Source organism: Zalophus californianus, chromosome 1, assembly GCF_009762305.2.
Source record: "Zalophus californianus isolate mZalCal1 chromosome 1, mZalCal1.pri.v2, whole genome shotgun sequence".
Taxonomy (NCBI): Eukaryota; Metazoa; Chordata; class Mammalia; order Carnivora; family Otariidae; genus Zalophus; species Zalophus californianus.
In genome coordinates, this window is record NC_045595.1 from 151,828,263 (window position 1) to 151,846,977 (window position 18,715).

The 18,715-nt window shown below is 33.7% G+C and overlaps 1 protein-coding gene across 2 annotated transcripts in view; it reads left to right on the forward strand.

Moving 5' to 3' along the window:
• GSK3B (glycogen synthase kinase 3 beta) overlaps nucleotides 1–18,715 on the forward strand; it is a 205,888-nt gene that overhangs the window by 159,811 nt on the left and 27,362 nt on the right. Inside the window, exons 8-10 of one of the 2 annotated variants that reach the window (XM_027587005.2) lie at nucleotides 2,050–2,145; nucleotides 10,798–10,836; nucleotides 13,566–13,752. In XM_027587005.2, coding sequence (XP_027442806.1) covers nucleotides 2,050–2,145; nucleotides 10,798–10,836; nucleotides 13,566–13,752 — 322 coding nt within the window. The remainder of the gene's footprint in view (nucleotides 1–2,049; nucleotides 2,146–10,797; nucleotides 10,837–13,565; nucleotides 13,753–18,715) is intronic. The other variant, XM_027587006.2, reaches the window with a different exon arrangement.

An 18,715-nucleotide genomic window follows, 5' to 3' on the forward strand; every position in this document is an offset into this window, starting at 1 on the left:
TCCTTTCCACTTATCTTACTTAAACTTTATGTATTCGAATAAATAATTTCTGAAAGATGTATTGGCATACAGTAAAGTGCACATATTTAAAGTATACAGTTTGGGAAGTTTTGACGTATGTGTGCACACATGAAACTACCACCATGAAATCAAGATAATGAACATATTCCGCCCACCCAGTAATTTCCTAGTGCTCTTTGTAATAACTTCTCTGACAATCATGGCTTTTCTTTCTGTTGTTGTAGACAAAATTTTCTAGAATTCCATATGAATGAAATTATACAGTAGGTACTCTTTTTGGTCTGGCTTCTTTTACTCAGGTTTTAATTATTTTTAGATTCATCCATGTTCTTTTTTGTTACTGAGTAGTATTCCATCGTATAGATATACCACCGTTTGTTTATTCATTCATCTTTTGTGGACATTTGAGTTGTTTCCACTTTTTGGCAATTGCAAAAAAGATGCTGTGCACATTTGTGTAAAAGTTGTTGTATGAACATATGCTTTAATTTCTCTTGGGTAAATACTTAGGAGTGGGAATGATGGATGTATGGTGAGTATATGTTTAACTTTTTAACATACTGCCAAAGTGTTTTCTAAGGTGCCATACAATTTTACATTTCCACTAGCAGTGGATGAGAGCCTCCGTTGCTCTACAGCCTCACCAAGACTTGGTATACACAATCTTTTTTTTAACTTTACTCTTCTGAGTAGGTATGTAGGTGGTTATCATCCCTGATGATAATGATGTTGAGTATTTTTTCATGTGCTTATTTACTATCTGTGTCTTCATGGGTAAAGTGTCTAATTTTATCTTTTGCCAGTGGCGGGGGGGGGGTGGGGGGGCAAAAGATACAATTGTTTTTGTCCTTTTGTTTTTGAATTATAGGAGTCTTTTGTATATTCTATATATAAGTCCTTTGCAGATGTATGTTCTATAAATGTTTTCTTTCAGTCTGTAGCTTGCCTTTTTGTTTTCTTGAGTGTCTTTTGTTTTTGAATTATAGGAGTCTTTTGTATATTCTATATATAAGTCCTTTGCAGATGTATGTTTTATAAATGTTTTCTTTCAGTCTGTAGCTTGCCTTTTTGTTTTAAGAGTGTCTTTTGAAGGACAAAACTCTTAAAAATCTTAAGTTCTGTTTTTAATGAAGTCTACAGAATTAGAACCAAAAACAAACAGAAAAATCCCTGAAGTTCTTACTTTGCCCTGATTATTCACTGCTTGCCACCACAAATCAAGTACTTATTTCATTACACTCCTTCTGTATCACTATTTTTGGATTGTAAATGGCCGAATATTTTAACAAATGTGTGTTATACCAGGCTTTAGAATCATAAAGATGAGTAATGTATGTCATCTTTTTTCAAAGTGCTCATTTTTAGTAATTAATGTTTCTTCCCATCATGTCTCATGCAGTCAGTTCTGTATGATTTCCTTTGTCCAGCACATACTATATCTCTAGAGACAATGAAATACTGAACATATTTACCTATTGTATTATAGTTATATTTTTTTCCACACACAAACATGTAAGTTCATTATGACAAGAAATCTCTTGTTCTTTGTATTCTCCATAGGTCATCGCATAGTTCCTTGTACACAGGGAACAATCACTAAATATTCATTGATTGAATAGAATTATTCATGACACTGTCGGAGTAAGGTTCTCCTGATTAATTTATTGATAATAAAACCTTTGGCTATACTTTACTAAATGAATACAAGATCTCATTTCAGATGCCCATGATTGCAGTAGATGGTTTTTCTCAATAGAACAAAGATGTTTGATTTTTACTTGAATGTTTTTAAGTGATCTTTTTGTATAACCTTAGTTTAACATGATTATCATAAAAGTCTGTGTAGGGTAGTATAGCATGGGATCTATAGTCAGTTAAAAATCTTCTGTGAAGTCTGCTGTATTTAATGAATTATATATTTCATGACTTTGGAATTCTTTTTTCCAGTGAAGCCAATACATTAAAACATAAAGACTGTATTTGTAAGTATATAAAAAAATACGGCAATAACTTGCTTTCTTTGTCTAGGTCCTGGGGACACCAACAAGGGAGCAAATTAGAGAAATGAACCCAAACTACACAGAATTCAAATTCCCTCAAATTAAGGCACACCCTTGGACTAAGGTGAGTCAAAATGAGTTTTTTAAAAAGCACATTAACCAATAGTTAACTTAAACTTGGGTTTTTCATTGTTCTTAAACTAAACTATTTTGGTACTAGATAGCTGCCTGAGTACAGAGTACATAGCAGTTCTGCATGTAAAGATATAGTTGGGTAGTTGTACTTTAGTGTTGCATTGACTATGTATAGTTTTGTTCCCACTGATTTCCTGTAGACAGTTTTCCGCCTGGGTTTTTATTTGTAGGTTGAAGACAGTGTACCTATACCATTAAAATATAGAATTTCATTAGGAGTAGTATCTTATATATAAATTTTGACTACTTAAAACTCAAAAGTTAATTTCTTTACACAGAGGTACTTACTCAATATCATATACTATATGAAAACATGTATTTCATATATTTTCTTTATTCTTTTTTGAAACTGTAGGTCTTATAAATGATGCTGTGTGTTTTTCTTCTTTTCTTTGCTTTCCTGTTGGTATTTTGGGAGGGGAATAAAAAGATTTGATCTTGTTTGGAGTATACGTTGAAAGCATTGATATGTTAACGGGATGTCATTAGCCATTGGATAGCCTAACCAATTCTTAGAGCGTAGATGGAACCAATTTGAAGAGCATACGTACTAATTTACCAGAAAACTTTATTTTTTGCTTTGATACTTAATTGAAATGATTTAAGAGAGATTTTATTTAAAATTTTTTCATTTCAGTTTGTGACATTAAGGGCAGAGAGAAAAAATCATATTAGGGCTTATTACTAGAGTGAATCTCTAGCATCCTTATTCTGTAGATTCAGAAACTCTGGTCAAAGATACCAAGTGACTTATTCAAGATTACATAGGTGGCCATGACAAACCCAGGATTAAACTTCTATTCGTGTGTGTGTGTGTTTGTGTGTGTGTGTGTGTGTGTGTGTGTGTGTAGTGCCAGACTTAGAGTTATGCACCATGCACCTCCTCTCACGTTTACTTATATTTCATTATATATTTTTGTGAGTTAATAAAGTTCAACTCTTTTATAGTTCAAGCAGAGATTTTGTATGCCTAAAAATGTATATATAAGTTTCTTTTGAGCAGTGATAGGTTCATTTAATTGGTAATAGATCTTTTATAATAAGAGGTGAAATAATTTATATACCCAGATTCAAAGTGTGTCTTTTTCTCTCTCTAAATTGTATTTTGATTCTAGTTACTTTCCTTCAAGTTCTCAATCTTACTATCTCTCTTCATTGCAGAAGATCCTTTTATTACTAATTATTTAGATCAGAGACCTTGGTATTTTAGTGCCAGAATTATAGGTTAGCTTTCACTGACCATGATGTTGCCTTTCCCACCACACTTAAAATTTATAATAAACCCTAAATGTTCTGAGATAAACCATTCTTTGATCTTTACACTTAAAATTTATTTTGAATCTTGGTCAGAAGATACTTAGGGTCTCTCACCTGGCTCTAAACTCAGAGAACCCTAGGTGGCCTATTGGGATTTAAAGGCTGAGTTGCAGTTTGAATCTAGTGAAGTTATTATAAGTTAAAGTGTTTATAATTGATTTGTAGTATACTATGATTTCAGTCATGTTAAAGAAAAACAAAAAACAAAGACAATACTGTATAATGAATAAATACAGGAAAATAGTCCAAAATGCTAATGGTAGTTTGGGTGAGAAGAGTGTAGGTGATTTTATTTTCTTTGTTTTGCATTAATAAAATAAAATAAAATAAAATAAATTTCCATGTTTTCATTAATAATCATGTCATTTTTATGAAGAAAGAAAAATAAAGCTCTTTTTGGTGTAATCTAAGTATTCCTCACATGCTACCCTTAAGGTAGAGTATCTGACCAATATAATGCTGAAATTGAGGTCATGAGATTTTATTTAACAGTCCCTATCATTTTTTTTTTTTTTTTTATCAAGACTGCTACAAGTATTAGTGTGTGTCATATTCGGCATTTCCCCCCCTGGATTATATCTTTTCAAGTATTAGCCAGGATGGAATGTGAGGAATGGTGGATTATAATTAAAATGCAGTCAACAGAAGATTTGTGGTCAGTTTGTATGTTTTACACTTTCCTTTGCTCATGGAATTCCTGATGTTTTATATCTTATACTAATGCTCTTCAAACTTGAATAATCTATACAAAGCCCTTTTATTTGTTTTATTTAGGCTTCCATTCCTATTTCATGTGTAGAATGATGACTCCATTTTCCCACCTATTTTGTCTGTTCAAAGTACTGCGAACTCTTCATTTATATATTGTGCCTTGACATAATTTGATTTTCACTTGGTACAAATGCATTTATTATGTAATAAGCATACTTATGTTAATTTCTCAATAGTGTACACAACTAGGTTGATGTTGTTATGGTTGTAAGCACAAAACCAAATTCAGACAAAAATTCCATGGCACTATTCTGTCACCTGGATGAATCTAAATGATCCAAAATATGCTTATATTGATTTTTAAAATAGGTTATTATTAAAATGAAAATACAAAATTTTAAATTTCTAGAGGGAACATAGTCCCTTCTCCCCTCTATTATGATAGTGGACGCCAACCTGAGAAGTGCTCTCTTATGCTAGGCAGCCAATGAAGGGTTTTTTTTGTTTTTTTTAAGAAATACATAATATTGTTCCCTAAAGAAAAGAGCTTCTTGCTCTTTGAGGGCAGGTAAACAAAGTCTGGAAACAAAAGCTGTTTTGCCTTTATTTTGGCCTTCTGATAGAATCCACTTTAGCCCCATTTCCTAAAGCTGTGGACATTTGAACCCTGCTTTTCTGTGCTGCAATGTAGTATAGCTGTATCCCCAAGGACTGGAAGCTGGTGTACTCAAAAATGTAGGCAGACATAAAGATCAAGAGAGAAAATGTCTTCCATGGAAACATTGAAGTGAAGGATTCAGATGTTTAGGAAAGATAGCAGAGGAACTAAAAAGTGAGATGAACCTAGTATGGTTTATGGCAAGAATCTTGAGAATTTAGAAATCCAGTAAGTTGCCCTTAACTGTTATTTAATAGCCAGAGTAATCTAATTCATTGATAAAGCACTTGTGGTTTAAGTAGGAAAGGAAATTGGTGCTAATGTTTTGAAACAGGGACCATTATTGGATTGGGAATAGGAGGATAAAGACCTCCTGCATTGGTGTACGCTGTAAACTTCAAAGAATAAAAAGCCAGATAGAAAGCAAAACAGATGATGCAAAGGAAATTTAAGTAGAGGTGGAGATTCGTTGGCAGAAGAGAGGAAGCTTAAATTCTGCATTTAGTATATGAAGGTATGGTTAAATAACAGTCTATTAGGTATGAAGTGAGGTACCTTAACAGCTGGTAGTTGTAGCTACGAGCAGTACCTAGTATATAACAGCAGTACCTAGTTTGAGTACTGCTTCTACTCTCTGTGCCTCAAGTTTTTTCTTTTGTAAGATAGCAATTAGCTATTGTCTTTTCTGATTTCTTTTGAAAATAGTAATATGCATATAAAGGAATATTTTATTTCAGTTCTAAATAAATATAAAGATCCTACATCCAATATAGTTCTGTGATTTGTCCTATCTCCACTGCCCTGACTTTAGGCCATCGTCATAAAGAATTTGTTAAAACAACCTCCTAACCAGTTTCCCTCTTTCAGTTTCACATCCTTTGTAATCCTCATTGCTCTCAAAGTTAGTTTTCTTAAAAGCACATGTAATACTGTCACTCCTGCTTAAAAATCTTCTCTGTTTACTTATTGCCTTTAGGAAAATCTGACATAATATGCATATAAGAACAGCGGTGATCATGTGTGCCACTTTATGCTTGTTCAGTGTAATTATTAACTGAATGCCCCTTCACTCTCAAAAGTGTCCCATTTTGGATAACGGATTATATAGTCATTTTGGATAATAGAAACTTAATGTTTCTATCTTTTCTTTCCAGAGAAGCAAGAGGTTTACTTCTGTCCTGTTCCTAACCTTCCTAACCTCTGTTCCCCAGAAAAGCCATGTATGTTTCTTTTACTAGTATCTTTTTCTCACACTTAGAATGATCTTCTTCTCTGCTTACCACATCTTAACCTTTCCTCAAGACCTCAAATCTTAGTTCTCCCATAAAATATTTTCTAATTATCTGAGCTCTCTATGATTAATTCCCACCATGTAACTCTTATAATACCTTCCAAGTCATGCCATATGTATTATAGCAGTTCCTAATTTCTTTTTCATGGTGGTAATAATAAGATGGATATAAATTACTTCAAAATGTTTGTTACTAAGTTTTTGGCATACATAGTAAGTTTATTTAATAGTTAAATGTCTGTGGGATATGTGGTACCATAGATTATTATTTAAGTATCCTAAAAAGCAGTATCTACAAGTCAGTCCTTACATATCAATTTCTTAGAACACTGTCCACATACTTGAAAATGAATGAATTTAGTTACTATTTACAACTAGCTAAGAGTAATCAGAAAATTGAGGTTGAGGTCATTTCAGCTGTTAAGGTACCAGACTAGACTGGACAGGTTGTGTTTATTATTCTCTATGTTTAAAGCTAAACATAAAACCCTACTATACTTATTTTTTTCCTACTAATTTTTTAAGACTTTATTTATAATCTTACCTTTTTTTCTGAGCCCTTCGATACAAAGTTTTTCACTTGATAAACTCCTGTTTGAACTATACACATTTATAGTTTAAAAAATGCCTTTGGGGCACCTGGGTGCCTCAGTCGGTTGAGCTTGGTTTCAGCTCAAGTGGTGATCTCATGGGTTGTAAGATGGAGCCCTGAGTTGGGCTCCGTGCTCAGAAAGGAGTCTGCTTGAAGATTCTCTCTCTCTCAAATAAACCTTTAAAAATGCCGGATGCCTGGGTGGCTCAGTTGGTTAAGCGACTGCCTTTGGCTCAGGTCATGATCCCAGGGTCCTGGGATCGAGCCCCGCATCGGGCTCCCTGCTCGGCAGGAAGCCTGCTTCTCCCTCTCCCACTCCCCCTGCTTGTGTTCCCTCTCTCGCTGTCTCTCTCTGTCAAATAAATAAATAAAATCTTTAAAAAAAATAAAAATTAAAAATGCCTTCAGAGGGGTCGAGAGAGCACAAAACAAAAATTGTCAGACTTCTTTTTTGCAGGTGAACTCTGTCAGCCTTTTCTGGTTTTGCTCCCATGTACTCCAGAAAGCATAAAACTGTGTTCGGACTTCTACTGATTCCTAAGATTGTACTCATCTTTTTTTTTGTTCTATTGCTTAGGTAAATTAGTTTCTATATTACTACTTAACATCCCTCTGCCCTGAACATTCTACTAATCCATTATCACTTGTCTCATTAAATACACTATGTTCTCTACTGAATTTTCCACCTACATCTTTATTAGTGTTAAATAATCACTTTTCCTTGTCTAACATTTATTTTCCCATGTGAGTAGACTTCCTCACTTTTCTAGGTGTACTGGTTACACTCCATTTCTTTGCTGGAAACTATGCACTTTAAAATCTAACCACTAGGATGGCTAATCCCTATGTAAGGAGAATAATATAAAAAAGAAAGAATACTAAGGCATAAGTTTGAAGATCACTTGTGGGGAGCAGAGAGGTAGGGTTGGGGGTGGATTAAAAAAGAAAGCAAAAGTCTGCTTTTAATATATCATTTGTTCCTTAAAACCCATATCTCCTATGTACCCAGCACCGTACCAGATACTCAGATACTATAAAGGATGCAAAAGAAGTAAAATATATAGCCCTTGTTTTTGAAAAGCTTACAGGTGATATAACTGACTCAGTTTAAGCAAGTATTGAATAATATATAACCATATACTTGATTGTGTGTTGTAGGTGTTCACATACTGTAGGTATAAGTCAGATCTCCAGTGAGGGTGGTGGAGTTAAAAAGGAAGCCAGCCTCCTTAAAGGTGATAGAAGGACTAGGTGGGGTGGGCTCTTGAGGGAGGATTTAGATTTGCTTAGATGTTGGTAAGGCCAGAAATTATTGTAGCCTTGGGGACTGTCCCTTAAGATGAGGAGGTGTGGATGAAAAGAAAATGTTCCTGTATTCCTAAGAAGGTCAGTCTGACTATAGTAACTATTTTATGAACAATAAGAGATTAAATTGAGTAAGTGGACATTTGGTAAATCATACTTCTGTGTAAGCCTGCAGGACTATTTTATCAGTGAATGAAGTTAGAGGAAGAAATTACATTGCATAGTTAAATGCTGATATCAACACATATAATATGTCTTATGTGTAACAGAGCTCAGGAAAACTCAGTAAGCCTTTTAATAAGTACAGATAAAATTTATTGAATGGTGGCTCTGTTGTGGCTAAGGAAAGGATGTTTGTGTTTCTTATGAATTATGTACCACATATCAGCTCTTTAGTAGACTTAAGTTCTTTTTGTAGCTACTTAACCTGGTAATTAACATAACTATTCAACAAATCCATGGCATTGTCTCACTTTAATCCTGTATTTAGGTTTACAAATTACAAATAATTTTAGATGATTAATAGATGGCTTGAGAGCCAGCATTGGGGTTGCTCCTTTAGGAGTTCATGGTTTATCAGTTTTTAACATTGGGTCCTTGTGTATTGTGTGTATTGTATAACCAGAGAACAGTGTCTGTGTTGTACATTTATCACAGTGAAATCTAGGGAGGACTAGCTGTCGGAACAGGCACAGCACTTGTTCCATGTTCTACTTAGATTATCATTGCCCATAGGCATTTCTACATTGCTCTGGTTGGCTGTTAATACAGTAGAATTGTTGAGAGCTGATGCTGTGAGAATCAACCGTAGGCCTTGATATTGTATATATGACTGTTTATAAATGGTAATTTTAAAAGGCTTAAGATTCAGTGGTAACAGTTAGCTCCAGGTTGAAATTTGATATTTGATGGCGAAAGTCTGTCCTAGGCCATGTAGGGGAAAATTGCCTCTGTCATTTTTGAGTTATCCAAATGCAAATTTATTTTGAATAAGTCTTCATTTAAGGACTCATTTGCATTTGTTAAATACCATAGAGACTTTCTTTTTGAAAAATGAATTTTCTTTTAGTTTCTTCTATGGACTAGTATTTGTGGTGACAGTTTGTTTCAATTTAAGAAAATGAGTTGCTGCACAGGTGAGGTAGTATTTGAATCACTTAAAAGTTCATGTCAGTGTTTTGGTTCTTTTCAATTTTTCCTTTCTGTTCTCTTTCTTTCTTTTGTTTATTTATTTTTTGCTTTGTTCTGTTTTGTTTTATTTATTTACTTTTGTTTTTAGTTTTTACAGGGGGTGTTTTGGGCTCTTCATGGCCTTGCTAACATACTTGGCTGGCCATATTTAGTCTGCGCACTAATTGTTAGTTGGCCCAGTTGAGTCTTACTTTGTGCTCTCAGTTTTTTTAGTCTCGCTTTCTATTTTTGTCTACCTGATTGTGTTTTAGTTCACGAGAGATTTTTATTCTGATGGGCCGGATTTTAATCCGTGTACTAAATTTTAGTCTGCAGACTAAAAGTAATCCGCGGATTATTTATTTTGCAAAATATTAATTCCCCCACTGGAAACTATCCTAAAAGAATGTTAAATTCTCTTAGAATAGCCAAGGGAATTCACAGCTACTGGTGAGTTCTGCCATTTTTTGTTCTCAATACCTAGACATAATAGATCCTACTACCTCCCTTGCATATTTGGCTCCGTTGTGCCTAGGTGTTGGTGTACATTACTATGCATGTCACCTATAACTGTGACTGTCCCTTAGTTGTATTGTTTATTGTATATATTTTTTGTTTAGCTTTTGGTGGGTGAATTGGGCATATTTGCACATGAAACTGTGTTGAATTTGTAGTGCTCAAAGATGTAGGTTTTTTTTTTTCAGTGAGTTTTTCCAAAAAGGAGAAAGAATGTTCTATATTTATTTTTACTAAGTAATGGGTGCAAGGGTATGAGGGGGCAAAGCCCACAATAGAAAAAGTAAGTTATACCCGCACTCTTGAGGTGATATGTCATTTGCCTGAAGAATCCTAAAATAATGAGAATGTCAGCAAATATCTTTTAGCAGGGAAGTCAATCCAAAATGGAGAATAATCCGCGGTGGCCTGATCCTTCTTAGCTCACACAAATTGAAAATATCTGGCTTGAAATCTGTAGTAATATAAATTAAATCTATTTATTACTTTCCTCTCATCACTAATAATTAAGCAAAAAATGTTTATACTGTCTAACTGAAATATATTAATAGATAAAAATTAGCATATTGGGAACTAATGTCTTTAAAAGCAGGCTAATATGCCCCCTCCCAGCCATGTCAATGGATGATGAATCCAGGTCCGTAGAAGACCAAACACTTTACTTTGGGAAGTTTACTTCTAGATTTCATTTTGATTTTAACTTTTTTTGGTTTTGTATTTTTTTAATAAACGCACTGGCATTGGAACATAATAAATTAAAATTAAAATGTTTCTTTATTGTGCCTCACCATTGCGCAATCAAAAAATTTTTTTGCATACACTGTGGTGAAATAATTTTTAAAACTTGGACTTGCTACTGTGGAGACTGATGTTTAAAGTTTATAACTGTATAAACATTTTCTATGTCCCCCCCCCACACCATGGATTTCTTATAACACTGGATATATTTTTCCTTGCTGGACTATTCTCTTTTGGATTGACTTCCCCTGTTTGGATTATTTCACTGCATTATCATCTTTAGGATTCGTCAGGAACAGGACATTTCACCTCAGGAGTGCGGGTATGTACTTAATTTTTTTTTCCCAAAATTTCAGGGCAGATCTATAAAACTAGGGGGAAAACTTTTTTTTTAGAAAGGTTAAACCATTATTCATTCTAGAAATGTAATAGTAAAAACAATGTAGGTAGCTGTGATTTTTTTTTTTTTTTTTTCCATCCACTGTGTGGGATAGGTTTTACTTATGGTATATTAAGATTGTCAGTCTCCTGAGTGAGTTATTAACATCTAGACTGAAGTTTAGGAACTGTGGGGTTTAGAAATTATTTTTACAAGAATAAATATTAACAAAGATGCACAGAACTAAAGGTTCTGAATGTTAAACAGTTTAAATGAGTAAGCAATAAAATGGCATTAGAAACTTCGTTATTAAAAGCCATATTTCAGTTGTTATTGGTTTCCCTTTCTTTAGACACAAAGATAATTCAGAAGAGCTATTTTCTAGTTTGGTCTGTAACTTTTTGAAGTAGAATGCTACCACACCCTATATTATGGTGACAAATATGAACTTTGGAAGACACTGGGCTTTAACTCCACGTAATTTCCCACTTAACCTTAATCCATAGAGTACTAAACCAAGGCTTTGCTCATCAGGAATCTCTCTAAGTGTTTAAAATAACAATGGTACTTTTTAAAAGGCAGATTAAGTCTTGATTTTAATATGGGCTCTTAGAATGAATTCTTCTTAATTGTTTTTAACTCTTTGATTCCATGAGTTAGGATTCCCTGGCAAAATAGGCTAATACGTGTCTTAGTACCAACATGGATGGTTACTTGTAGCCAGTAAGATACTAAATGAATGTGGATGATTTTTTTTTAATAATTAGAGATAAGCTTACAATACTGGTTTAATTAATAGCTTTAATACAAAATCCTCATTAATGTAACATGAAATTTTTTCACTTAAAATACATTCACTGTCCAGGTACCCTACATTTGAATGTTGGCCGGAGATATTTATTTCTACTTTTGGTGGTACTTTTAATTCTACTTAGGCACTCCCTTATTGGTGCAAAAGCATTTTCCCTTAGACTAGCTAGCAAAATAAATCCATATGCTGTGAAATAAATACAAACAGCCCTCAGGGATAAAATAGGTCAGTAATGCTTAATATTTTTGTGAAAAATTTTCAGAGTTTTCCCACTGATTATTTTCTTTTACATTCGGAGTTTGATTATGGACCTGGCTAGGAAGCAAGAGAGGGAAAAATGACTGAGAACAGTGGAAGATCCAGACATTTCAAATAATACAATACCTAAGATTTCCTTGACTGGGGTGAGTCAGATCACTCAAAAGAATAAAGATAAAGCAATTTTTGACCGTACAGAGGGTTTTCTAATATAGTCAAATAAATAAGGTCTTTGATATTATGAAATAAATTCCTAGGATCCTACCCAAACCAATTTCTCAATTTCCATGGAAAATATCTTTATTAGTAATAAACTTTGTATAAAAACTAAAGGAAAAACAAAGGTTTTCACTGTAGAAAGTACTCTTATAGTCTCTTGAAAAGTAATGAGCTCTATAGTAGTAACTAGTTCTGCTACCTTCAGCCTAAGTGATAGTCAGATGTTACGTGAGCCATTCTCATTAGGAAACCTTACTCCCAGGCTCCTCCATCCTCATCACAATCCACATGTCCTTCCCTCACTATTTCTCTCCCTTTATACACATCGGCCTCTCTTTATATATGTCTGTCCACTACCACAACCACACCTTCTATTTGATTGTTTTCCCCCTATCAAGGGATATATGTTTCATTTTTCTTTAGTTTCAAAGGCTTTCTCTCCATCTATTTATATTTATTTCTGTTTTTCCCCTTTCTACTTTTATTCTTCAACTGTCCATAATTTAGAACAAAGTTATTTTCATAGTTTTATGTATCGATTTGGAGTTTTAAGACATAGATGTGTAGAAAGCTTTCTATTCTTTTAAGCAAACTAATTTATTTGCATTTTGCTTCAACATAGCCTTCAGCTGACTTTTTCTATGAGTTAATGTCTTCTAATGAAATGCACTTAATGAAAAGTACATTTCTCTCTCCCTAATTAAGACCCTAGAATATTCATTCAAATGAGGGTAATCTGGCCATGTGATAACAGCTTTTATGATAACAGCTATTCTTTGAGAAAACAGTTTCAGACATTTTGTCAAATTCTGGGTATTCAAGAATTTCTTCAGATAAGATAGACTGTTTATTGAAGAGATAATACCAAATCATTAGCATTTCTAGACCTAAAGTAAATAGCTTTTCTTTTTCAAAAAATATTGATTGCCAAATTTGAGTAGTGCTGTTCATTACTGACAATTGTTCTGCTAAAAATCACACACAAGAGGCAACCTTTTTTTTTACTGCCACCGTAGTCAAAACTTTTAGAAAATTTTAATATTCTTCTAGTTGTGCTTGCCTCAAGAACTCAGCCTTCCTCTTGTGCCTATCATATTGTATTTTGTGTACATATTTAATTGTACTGCTTTATGATTAGCAAATGCAGATTTTTTTTTAATTTCCCCTAGTTTTTTCTCTGAGCTTTTCTCATATAGTTTGTAATTAACTGTTCACCCCAGTGTGGTGAATCATATGCAGTTAACTCTTTTCATTCTAGAAGGTTCCTTTTGCAAATGCAACCATGTTGTTGTAAGTGGTGGGAATGAACTCATACTCAAAGGATAATATGCTATGATTCTTATAATAAAGCATTAATTGTTCTTTGCCTTTTTTTGTACTGCAGGTCTTCCGACCCCGGACTCCACCGGAAGCAATTGCACTGTGTAGCCGTCTGCTGGAGTATACACCAACTGCCCGATTGACACCACTGGAAGCTTGTGCACATTCATTTTTTGATGAATTAAGGGACCCAAATGTCAAATTACCAAATGGGCGAGACACACCTGCACTCTTCAACTTCACCACTCAAGGTAATTCCAAACACTTAGTTCTGTTTTTTACCATTTCTGAGAAAGCTACATATGTGTGTGAAGTGACATTCTTTTAGTTAAAATCTGTGTAGGACAAAAGTGGGCATATTAAGTACTTACACAGGTAGGAAACATCCTTTCTAACCACTTATTAGGCTACTACTTTTATGGTTTTGAACAAAATAGTGGCAGATAAAATTTTTCCAGTAGATGTAGTTTCTCTCATTTTTGGCAGATTATAATAAATCTTGGCACATGAGAAGCTATAGAGATTTCACTATTAAGACTAAAGTACAATTTAACTTTCAAATTTGTATTTGAAACTTAGAATGTTAGCATTTCTTGCTTCCCAAGGATTTATATCAAATTTTTTAAACCTGGAAATAAATTGGTGGCTATATTTGTATAAAGTCAGATATCTTATAAACAGAAGGAAAACTGGAATTCTAGAACTCTCTTTCTTAGAACTTATATAAGGGATGTAGATAGAGAATTCTCTTGCCTTCTGGGGTTGATGCTGCTGCGAAAATATAGAGAGAAAAAACAGAGTTTGTGCACTGGTGGCTTCTAAAAGACCCAGGGAGAGTCATCATTTCTTAATCACTTGTGTGTCCACTTTTCTTTCCTCTCTGATTAAGACCCTAAGTGATTCATTTAATCAACTACACTGCCTTTGATGCTATGATTTTCTTCATAAACTGAACATTAAAGGTGTACAATTTCCTAGAGATAAAACAAGCAATAAATAGTCGATTGATTCATTAGTCAGCTTAGTCAAACTTAAAAATATAGAAGGGAGATGGAGAGCTTTCTGTGACCAGGAAATAGATATATTTCCTTTATCCTAAGATGAATTTTCCTCCCATATTTAAACTTTTCTAAAATTGAAAGTGGGAAAATGCATTGCTTAAGCATTAGATTTGGAAGACATGAGTTGCTAGTAAAATAGACTTGGATGATTCCATTGACTATAATCTTAAGCAGTCAATAATATATAACTACAAGCAGTGCTGATATAGTCTTAAACTGCATTCATAAAGGAAGAATGTTCAGATATCCTGGCATTAATTCTGACTAGGGCTGATCAGAAATCATTTGGAATGTTGTTTTAGGTCCTGGCTACACCATTTTTAAGATGTTAATGAATGGCGGGTAGGGTATACAAAGGAACAGAATTGACTATGGATCCTGGAAAAGTGAAGACTTAAGGAATTTTTGAGAACAGTCTAAAAATACCTCATAGATTATCTTCTAAACAGAGGTGTAGACCTGTGTTCTTTCTCCTGATTATAAAATTGAAAATAGTAGTAGCAGAAAATTAGAGAACAGTACATATTTGAGTTTATTATACAAACATCAGCCCCTGGCATAGATAGAGACTAAATAAAATTGATGAATCAGTGAAGTTTTCAGTTGTTTAACAGTGGAACAAGTTTTTTTGTTTGTTTTCCAAAATACTGATCTTTATATCAGGAAAAAGCTGGATGATATCAAATGTTATAGATAAGATTATTACAATTTGGCTATAGGTTAGACTCTTCTAGAGCAAAGATTCTATGATTTTGAGTCATTAAGAAAATAAGTTTTATTTTCAATTTTTACTGCTTTGTTTTAATCAAGAGTAGTACATATATATTAAGGAAAATGTTGAAAATGCAAAAGAAGTATAGAGAAAATTAAAATCACAGTCCCCAAATAATCACTTTTAGCATTCAAATTAATCATTGTAAGATTTTATAGTGTAGCTCTTTTCAGTCTTTTCTCTAATGCATATACTGATAATCCTTGAATATAAAGTGATACTCTACTCTCCCATTAAGAATATCCCAAAAAGGTTTCTTTTGGTTAACTCAAATGTATTTAAAATTATGCATTATATAAAATCAATAATTATTCAGGAACTTTACTTTTTTTTACCTCTCAAGTTTCATAAAACAATTTTATTAATACTTTTTTTTAAAGATTTTATTTATTTGACAGAGAGGTAGAACAGGTAGGCAGAGCGGCAGGCAGAGGGAGAGGGAGCGCTGAGCATGGAGCCCGATGCGGGGCTTGATCCCACCACCCTGGGATCATGACATGAGCCGAAAGCAGCCGCTTTAACCAACTGAGCCACCCAGGCAGCTTTTACATCTGTGTCTTTGTCATCAGTAGAGCTACATTTTGAACTATCATAAATTTTTTGATATGAAGCAGTTTTTGAATCTATATGAGGCCACTACTGGAAATTCTATAAGTATCCATTTTCATAAGTTGTTTTATTTTGTTTTTGTACTGTAGATAGCTGTTTATTATCTCTACATATAACTATCTGCTGGGTTACTTTTTAAAGTGGTCTCTAAAAGGCTCTGTATACAAGGACATGCAGCACTTGCAACTGTGGAATCTTGGCATCAGAAAATACTAAGTTAATGTTAAATTTATTTGTCTCTTTTTTTTTTTAAAACCAGTTCTGTCAGGTGAACTTAGAGTTTCCCAAACCAGCATATGATTATGGTTTTATTCACACTAAATATCTTCTCCGATAAGTACGTTGTTTCTCGAAATACATGAATCGAGGAAGCCTTTTGTCAAGCAACTTGATAGAACCCCAAACACAACAAGATATTTATGATAGATATATTTTGGAGAATAATTCTTCTTATGTTCAGACACATTAGGTACATACTCTATAATGGACCTGTATGTGTTGATCAAAATTGAGATATTACTTAAACATTATATTTAATCAGATTTAAAATCCAGGATTCTGTTTCACTGTCCATATAACATAAGATGAGCCGTTTTAAAGTAAACAATTCAGTTTACTTTATTTAGTATATTCACAGTGACAACTACCACCTAAATCAAGTTCCAAAACATTTTCACTGATTCTAAAGAAAACTCCATACCCACTAAGCAGTCAGTCCCATTAACTACTCCTCCAACCCTTGGCAACCACCAGTGTGCTTCCTGCTTCTGGACTTACCTATTCTGGATATCTTATATAGATGAAATAATATATTATATGACCTTTTGTGTATGGCTTCTTTCACTTAGCATAACGTTTTCAAGGTTCATCCATGTTGTAGCAGTGTATTAGTATTTTATTCCTTTTTATGGCTGAATAATATTCTGTATTATGTCTTAATCAGTACAGGCTGCTATAACAAAACACCAGAGACTGTGTGGCTAAACAACAAACATTCATTTATCAGAGTTCTGGAGGCTAGGAAGTTCAAGATTAAGGTGCTAGTAGATTTGATCTCTGATGAGGGCCTACTTCCTGGTTTGCAAATGGCTACTTTCTTACTGTATCCTCATATGGTAGAAAGAGATTACCTCTCTTGTTTCTGTTATAGGGCCACTTAATCCTGTTCATGTCGGTTCTACCCTCATGACCTTATTACCTCTTAAGGGCCCATTTTCAAATACTGTTACTTTGGGGAGTAGGGCTTAAGCATATGAATTTTAGGGGGACACAGACATTCAATCCATAGTATATGGATATACCACATTTTTGTTTATCCATCATCTATTGATGGATATTTGGTTTGTTTATACCTTTTGGCTATTGTGAATAGTGCTGCTAGGACCATTTGTTTACAAGTATTTGTTTGAATACTTGTTTTTAATTCTTTTAGGTATTGCTGAGTCATGTGGTAATTCTATGTTTAACTTTTTGAGGAACTGCCAAACTATTTTCCACGGCGGTTTGCATGTTTTACGTTCTCACCAGCAATGTACAAGAGTTCCAGTTTCTCCACATCCTCACCAATACATTATTTTCCTCTCTCTTTTTTTTTAATAGCCATCCTAGTGGGTGTGAAGTGGTTTTTCATTGTGCATTGTTGTCCTGAGTTTATTGCAATATAATGAATCACGACCTGGTAAATGCTATTTACCTGTTCTCTAATAAATTACACTCATAAAACAAATAGACATGAAAATAAATTGGCTTAGATTTTAGAATATGGTCTTGAAAATATTGGAAAGACTTTTGTGAACAGGCAGTTTTTATATTGTAAACTAATAGACTCAACTAACTTTAACGTCCTTAAAAGTCTCTGAAGTTTTTCTTAACTTCAGCTTTGACATATGCCTTTTAAAGTAAAGGCTCAATTTGAAGAAGAATAAATAATTTGGCTCAAACTTTATTTATACATGTGTGATATTTACAAGTTTTTAAAAAGGTATGAAGATTGTCTTATTTTAACATTTCAAATTGTTATATTTGCCCAGAATATCAAACATAACTATGGTTCTCTGTATGTCTGGATGCACATATATATCTTTGAGGATTTAAAGAATATGTATATATTTGGATGTGGTGTGTGTAGATGTAGTATGCAATCTCTACAACTCCCAAGTATTTCTGTGACTCACTGCATATCAGTGAAAAGGATGTACATGAGTCTTTGTATCTATTCAAATGAACTCTGTAATTATGTCCTTGAAATTATTTTCCATAAAACTAAATGTATTATATTGAAAGTACCATCATTTTGAGATATGGCCCTTCTTTTTTAAGCGTTAAAATGCCTATCCTTGCAGCCATTCTGAAACTGAGCTGTAATCACCAGTAGTATTTTCTCCCTTTCCTTCTACATCAGTATTACACTTGAACAGTGTTTCTGTATAAGGACACAGCTGTCCAGGAAAGAAGTGTTATTTGATGTTATATTTGATCCTCTGTATTCTAATTTTGGATCAATGCTTCCAAATGATGATCTCGTTTACCAAGGCAAAGGTGTAACTGTTGTGCAGATGCAACTTCAAAGCACATATTATCTAATAGCAATTAATGATCAGAATAAAACTGGATAATGCAAGAGCTTGAAAAAAGGAGAATCAATCACCCAATTGGTTGTATAGCTAGAGAGAGTCCAGAGACAGGAAACACTAAGGGTGGGAGGGTGTTAGTGAAGTTCTGCTGTAAAACCCTCCTCCATCCTCACAAATTTTCATGAAGTCTGTGCTAATT